At 42.4% G+C, this 7429-nt stretch overlaps 1 protein-coding gene across 1 annotated transcript; it reads right to left on the bottom strand.

The window, feature by feature from the left end:
- Window positions 1–506: 506 nt before the first annotated feature.
- LOC139118201 (mucin-22-like) lies at window positions 507–4717 on the bottom strand. Its single transcript, XM_070681493.1, has 5 exons — window positions 3873–4717; window positions 3306–3588; window positions 2665–2976; window positions 952–2211; window positions 507–722 (listed from the first exon to the last, which is right to left on the bottom strand). The coding sequence occupies exons 1-5, from the start codon at window positions 4715–4717 to the stop codon at window positions 507–509; spliced, it is 2916 nt and encodes a 971-aa protein (XP_070537594.1).
- Between the last annotated feature and the right edge of the window lie 2712 nt (window positions 4718–7429).

The raw sequence follows: 7429 nt of genomic DNA, 5'->3' as shown, positions 1-7429 counted from the left end.
ACATCATACTTACCTTTATTTCCTCACCAGGCTTTAGAAAAGAGGATAAAAATCATAAAATCTAACACTTACCCAAGTACATCATACTTACCTTTATTTCCTCACCAGGCTTTAGAAAGAGAGGATAAAAATCATAAAATCTAACACTTACCTAAAGTACATCATACTTACCTTTATTTCCTCACCATGCTTTAGAAAAGAGAGGATAAAAATCATAAAATCTAATACTTACCTAAAGTACATATACTTACCTTTATTTCCTCACCACGCATTGCAAACTTTAAACGAGAATGTTCTTTCTTTTTGCAGCCGTTGAAATTTCCCTTGTTCGTTGATTACTGTGCATGTGTCAACAGATAGCCAATCCAAGTGCTGAGTTTTGAATATCTCCAGTTACTTAGAAAGGCCACCTATTGGACAGCACCAATTTTTATTTATTTCAAAAAAATAACAACACTTTTGAAAGAAAACTTTTTAACTCAAGCAGTCCGTCTATATCTTCTTACTTATAACTTCTGGCTCTTTCTAATGGTGGTACGCACACGATCAATGATTTGCTTTTTTGTGAAGCCCTTCATTTCTTGATAAAACCCTGTGTTCACTTCGAGCTCACGCTGCACATCAGCCATCTTGATAACCCCTAATACGATCTCTCTGTGAAAGGTTTCTTCTATCAGCTTTCTCTGTAATGGGTTAAAAGCTCGTCTGCTTTTCTTCGAAGCCTGAGTGGTAACAGCAAGTAAAATAAGTAAGACAGTTATCACACACACACACACACACACACACACACACACACACACAAAACAAACAAACACACACACACATATACTTATATACATAATATATATATATATATATATATATATATATATATATATATATATATTATATATATATATATTAGCTATATATATATATATATGTTCACAAATATGTAAAAAGTACACTTACCTGACTTGCTTGACTGCAGATGCTCTGCTCGTCGCTTTCACTATCAAGGTGAATTCTTCTCTTCCTGGGAACTTGCTTGCTCTGAGCCTCTGGCATCTTGTCACCGGCAGTGGTCACCGACTCACTCCTCTCTCCTTGAACTCGGACGCTCTGAGACTCTGACATCTTGTCACCGGCAGTGGTCACCGACTCACTCCTCTCTCTTTGAACTTGGACGCTCTGAGACTCTGGCATCTTGTCACCGGCAGTGGTCACCGACTCACTCCTCTCTCCTTGAACTTGGACACTCTGAGACTCTGGCATCTCGTCACCGGCAGTGGTCACCGACTCACTCCTCTCTCCTTGAACTTGGACTCTCTGAGACTCTGGCATCTCGGCACCGGCAGTGGTCACCGACTCACTCCTCTCTCCTTGAACTTGGACTCTCTGAGACTCTGGCATCTCGGCACCGGCAGTGGTCACCGACTCACTCCTCTCTCCTTGAACTTGGACGCTCTGAGACTCTGGCATCTTGTCACCGGTAGTGGTCACCGACTCACTCCTCTCTCCTTGAACTTGGACGCTCTGAGCCTCTGGCATCTCGGCACCGGCAGTGGTCACTGACTCACTCCTCTCTCCTTGAACTTGGACGCTCTGAGACTCTGGCATCTTGTCACCGGTAGTGGTCACCGACTCACTCCTCTCTCCTTGAACTTGGACACTCTGAGACTCTGGCATCTTGTCGCCGTCAGTGGTCACCGACTCACTCCTCTCTCCTTGAACTTGGACGCTCTGAGACTCTGGCATCTCGGCACCGGCAGTGGTCACCGACTCACTCCTCTCTCCTTGAACTTGGACACTCTGAGACTCTGGCATCTCGTCACCGGCAGTGGTCACCGACTCACTCCTCTCTCCTTGAACTTGGACGCTCTGAGACTCTGGCATCTTGTCACCGTCAGTGGTCACCGACTCACTCCTCTCTCCTTGAACTTGGACGCTCTGAGACTCTGGCATCTGTTGTCTTTCATCATCTCCTACTGCAGGCTGTATGATGTTATCCTCCTTGCCGGCGTCAATACTGCCACAAGCAGTATTGTTCTGCTCGTCTTCCTGTATGTCTTCCGACAAGTCCAGCATGTGTATATCCTCGTCGCTTGACTCTTCGTTGGGATCGACGTAGGGCCTAATAATAAAATGAGGAAAATGAGGATTTGGCACATGTTTGATGCTTGCAGGAATAACGCTTGCTACTGTACTGATCGAGTCTGCAGCTTCGATGTCCTGTCGTGAGAAAGTTGAGCTAGGCATCTTTTTAGCGCCAACTGCCTTTTTTTTGTCGGCTAGTTTCTCTTTGGCTACTAGTTCTGCCCTGAGCTCTTTTGTTGCCGAAGCGACTTGGCGCTGACTCTTTCACCCCTTTAGTCAGGGCATAGTATGCGCGTTGCGTTTTTTCACTGTGAGACATATGGCTGGCCAGAGGCTGTGCCATATCAGGCCTGCCTTCAAGGACGTGGGTGACGGTAGACTTTCTGACAATAGTTGTTGAAAGCTCTTTCTCGCTGATACCAGCGGTACGCCAGGCAGCCTTTAGTACTTTTGCAAAGGTACTAGAGTCATGGGGAAAGCCAGTATACAACCTCAATAGAGGGCTGTCCGGACTGTTCCCACCTGGGCTGCGGGCAGTATCTTGTTAACATAGATAGAGAGCTGTTTATGGAGAGTGGTAGAAATTACCACTCTTGCCGGCCCAGCACTATCAGATGTTTTGTGGTGGCCCACAGTCATGACGTAATCGCCGTCAATGTTGGCTGCTCTGCGAAAGTCACCGACGGTCATATTTACATATGTGCCAGTCCTCTGCGCATTATCTAAAACTATTTGCAGCATTAAGTGGCTGTTTAAAATTCCAAATGTTGCCTTTGGAATGCAGGCGGTGCCCTCATCTGTGTCGTAGTGTACCAGCAGCTTGTTGGCTGTGGTTGCCATCTTACATGTTTCGTACGCCAGAAATTCAGCAGGTGTCAACAGCTTATGCTGTTGCTCCTCCTGAAAATGGAGAGGCGGCGTCTTGCAGCTTTTTTTAGGGCCCCCGCCCATCGTTTACACTGTTGCATCATGATGGTAGAGTTTTTCAGCAGGCCCTGGTGCTCAGCAAGCATGAACTGGTAAAATGTTGCGGAGAGAATATAAATATGAACGGAGGGATGTCGCCTCGAGTGTCTCTGATTTGTTTTCAAAGAAAGCTCTGACATTTGCTCTGTCGTCGAGGCGACTCACCCCTCCTACATATTTAGCTACCGTAGCAGCCTGACTGCTATGCTGCTTGGCAGTTTTCTCTCGTTTTTCTTTCCCCCATCAATCCCCATCAGCCATACCTTAAACCCAGTAAACAGTTGTTTGCCTGAAGTACTGGGTACCGTCGCTACATTTCGAATTTCCTCCACTCTTGTCTCAGTTGTTTGCCCCTCCTCAGTGTTAGGAGTGCCTCCCACATCTGCTGCCATTGCAGTTTCTCTTTCCCCTGTCTGAGAACAAGCCCTTGCTTGCATTAACAGGGAAGACTCCTGCTTGGCATCGCGGGCAGCCTTCCCGAGGTAGTTTTGATATCTTGAACTGGTGCTGTCTAGCCCGTGTACATTGGTCAGGTGGTGGTCCAGCCTTTTGACTTTTGAAAAACAAAGTCAAACGGGCAAACTTTGTACAACCTGCCCGACCCTGGACTCTGCCCTAAAGAGGCACTACGTTCTTTTGATTGATTTTTTTTTGAACAAATCATATTTGTTCCTTGCGGCAGCATCGGTTAACTTGTGCCATTGCACATAGTGCCTCTTTAGGTTAAACACTGTCAACTTACAATCAGGGCAGATCAGTTTGTTTCTTTTTCCCTTGGTGGTTTTTGGGATACCTCTTTTTCGTTTTGCTGTTTTGCAAACTTGTCTTACTTTGGAATGAGTTGGCCTGGACTGAGGTGAGTTCCCAACGTTAGTTGGGTGTTATCAGTCTTGTCAGTTTGACTACCCTCAGTCCCTTGACCCTGGGAAACAGGGTGCCTGGACTGAGGTGAGTCCCCAACGTTAGTTTGGGTGTTATCAGTCTTGTCAGTTTGACTACCCTCAGTCCCCTGACCCTGGGAAACAGGGTGCCTGGACTGAGGTGAGTCCCCAACGTTAGTTTGGGTGTTATCAGTCTTGTCAGTTTGACTACCCTCAGTCCCCTGACCCTGGGAAACAGGGTGCCTGGACTGAGGTGAGTCCCCGACGTTAGTTTGGGTGTTATCAGTCTTGTCAGTTTGACTACCCTCAGTCCCTTGACCCTGGTACACAGGGTGCCTGGACTGAGGTGAGTCCCCGACGTTAGTTTGGGTGTTATCAGTCTTGTCAGTTTGACTACCCTCAGTCCCCTGACCCTGGTACACAGGGTGCCTGGACTGAGGTGAGTCCTCAACGTTAGTTTGGGTGTTATCAGTCTTGTCAGTTTGACTACCCTCAGTCCCCTGACCCTGGGAAACAGGGTGCCTGGACTGAGGTGAGTCCCCAACGTTAGTTTGGGTGTTATCAGTCTTGTCAGTTTGACTACCCTCAGTCCCCTGACCCTGGTACACAGGGTGCCCGGACTGAGGTTCGTCATTTCCAGAGCGTTTTTTCTCTTTTGGTATAAAAAAACCATAACCTTCTTCTTCACTCCCGAAACTTTCATCGGAGGATGAAGGAACATAGCTAGAATCTAACACAGAGTCATCAAAAGACTCATTACTGTCAGAAGAGAACAAATCAGGGCTCTCAGACATGCTTGATCGTTGGTCGTATAAGCAAAATGTGAGCTAAAAAAAGTTGGATTATTATTGGAGGTGAGATATACCGAACTTGTGCTGAGAAGACAGTTGGATTATTATTGGAGGTGAGATATACCGAACTTGTGCTGAGAAGACAGTTAAAGGTTAGGGAGCATACCACCATCTTAGGTACAAGATGGCGGCTATTGAAAGCGCCTGTATATATGCGGTAATATTACAACTTTTATAAGGGTTACAGAAACCCCCACGATGCATTGCGATTACAAATTTGATTTTGCAGGCGTATTTGTGAGTCATTGTCAAAATTAACGATGGCAACTCTTTTATCTTAATATTTTCAAACATTCTATGAAGTTAAATTTTAAAATTTCACTTAATTTCAATTGTTTCCTCGAATTTTGGCTTTTTGCATATCATTATTTCACAAAAATAGCGCCTAGCGCCATGCTCCCATTGAAACAGTGCTTTGCTTGTACACGCCTGTTTCTTTGTTTATAAAGATACAAACTTAGTTCTTCAATATATTATAGCAGAGATGTAGGCCTTTGCAAAACAGGTTGCATTTTGAAGACCAGGTAATAATAAGTATGTTTGTTTACGTTTTAAAGTTACATGAAAATCCCGACTTTTCGCCCCATAGCATAACATAGGATTAAAAAAAGATCACAAGCGGGGTGACATTGCATTGGTTGCAAGTAGATTTTTTACCCTTTCCGTTATAGCAGGACAACGAAACTTTTGTGACTATATGACAGAATACTAATCTTGAAAATTGATAAAAGTCCGACGCAAAAAGGTCAAAGGTCAAGGTCATAACTTGTTGACCCGACATTTATATATAGTAATGTCGGACTTATATAAAATCTTCGAATATCTAGTTTTTTGCACTTGTATACTTTAGATTACATATAGATGAGCAAATCCTGTCATTTACAGCACTCTCACATTATTTGAAATGAAAATTGAAGTGTTTGTAATAGTCGCAAATTTACCGATTTTTGCTCCATAGGTTAACATAAGATAAAAACGAAAGAATCACAAGTGGGAGACCTTGCATTGGTTCAAGTAGGTTTTTTACCCTTACCGTTATAGTAGGACAGCGAAATTTTTATGACTGTATGACAGAATACTAATCTTGAAAATTGATAAAAGTCCGACGCAAAAAGGTCAAAGGTCAAGGTCATACCTGGTTGACCCGAGGTTATCTGAAAACCCGAACTTACTTGTAATTGTTATAGGTTTCAGAAAAGAGAGGATAAAAATCATAAAATCTAATACTTACCTAAAGTACATACACTTACCTTTATTTCCTCACAACGCATTGCAAACTTTAAACGAGAATGTCCTTTCTTTGTGCAGCCGTTGAAATTTCCTTGTTCGTTGATTACTGTGCATGTGTCAACAGATAGCCAATCCAAGTGCTGAGTTTCGAATATCTCCAGTTACTTAGAAAGGCCACCTATTGGACAGCACCAATTTTTATTGATTTCGAAAAAATAACAACAACTTTTGAAAGAAAGATCTTTAACTCAAACGATATCTTTTTTTTCTGTCTACGTCTACCTACTCTTTCTGTGTCTCTTAACACACACATAGTTATATGCATAATATATGTGTGTGTGTGTGTGTGTAAATATCTATTCTTCTCTTTCTTAAAAGTTGGATGCTCTGAGCCTCTGGCATCTCGGCACCCGGAAAAGGTCATCAACTCAATTCTCTCTCCCTTGGAACTTGGTCGCTTTGACCAAGAGAGAGAGTTAAAGAGTTTAACCCATTATTTTAGGTAGAAGATGACAATTATAGAAAGCGCCTATATATATTCGGTAATATTACAACTTTATAAGGGTTACAGAACCCCCACGATGCATTGCGATTACAAATATGATATTTGCAGGCGTACTTGTGAGTCATTGTCAAAATTAACGATGGCAACTATTTATTTTAATGTTTACAAACATTCTATGAAGTTAAATTTTAAAATTTCACTTAATTTCAATTGTTTCCTTGAATTTTGGCTTTTTGCATATCATTATTTCAAAAAATAGCGCCTAGCGCCATGCTCCCATTGAAACAGTGCTTTGCTTGTGCCACGCCTGTTTCTTTGTTTATAAAGATACAAACTTAGTTCTTCAATATATTATAGCAGAGATGTAGGCCTTTGCAAAACAGGTTGCACTTTGAAGACCAGGTAATAATAAGTATGTTTGTTTACGTTTTAAAGTTACATGAAAATCCCGACTTTTCGCCCCATAGCATAACATAGGATTAAAAAAGATCACAAGCGGGGTGACATTGCATTGGTTGCAAGTAGATTTTTTACTCCTTCCGTTATAGCAGGACAGCGAAACTTTTATGACTATATGACAGATTACTAATCTTGAAAATTGATAAAAGTCCGACGCAAAAAGGTCAAAGGTCAAGGCCATACCTGGTTGACCCGACATTAATATATAGTAATGTCGGACTTATACAAAATCTTCGAATCTCTGATTTTTTGCACTTGTATACTTTAAATTACATATAGATGAGCAAATCCTGTCATTTACAGCACTCTCACATTATTTAAATGAAAATATGAAGTGTTTGTAATAGTCGCAAATTTACGGATTTTTGCTCCATAGGTTAACATAGGATAAAAACGAAAGAATCATCTAACTTGCATAATGACACTGACCTTTCTGGCAAGGTTTAAAATTCGGCATTGTT

This window comes from Ptychodera flava, chromosome 19, assembly GCF_041260155.1.
Source record: "Ptychodera flava strain L36383 chromosome 19, AS_Pfla_20210202, whole genome shotgun sequence".
NCBI lineage: Eukaryota > Metazoa > Hemichordata > Enteropneusta > Ptychoderidae > Ptychodera > Ptychodera flava.
Note: the sequence above shows the minus strand (reverse complement) of the source record. Positions and strands in the feature narration are given on the sequence as shown.

Excerpts from the sequence above, each read along its gene's own strand:
- LOC139118201 (XM_070681493.1), bottom strand. The coding sequence starts at position 4,717 with ATGTCTGAGAGCCCTGATTTGTTCTCTTCTGACAGTAATGAGTCTTTT. Across the intron at positions 2,212-2,664 it reads GTGCTGGGCCGGCAAGAGTG|GACATCGAAGCTGCAGACTC; the intron begins GTAATTTCTACC and ends TTCTCACGACAG. Across the intron at positions 723-951 it reads TCTGCAGTCAAGCAAGTCAG|GCTTCGAAGAAAAGCAGACG; the intron begins GTAAGTGTACTT and ends GTTACCACTCAG.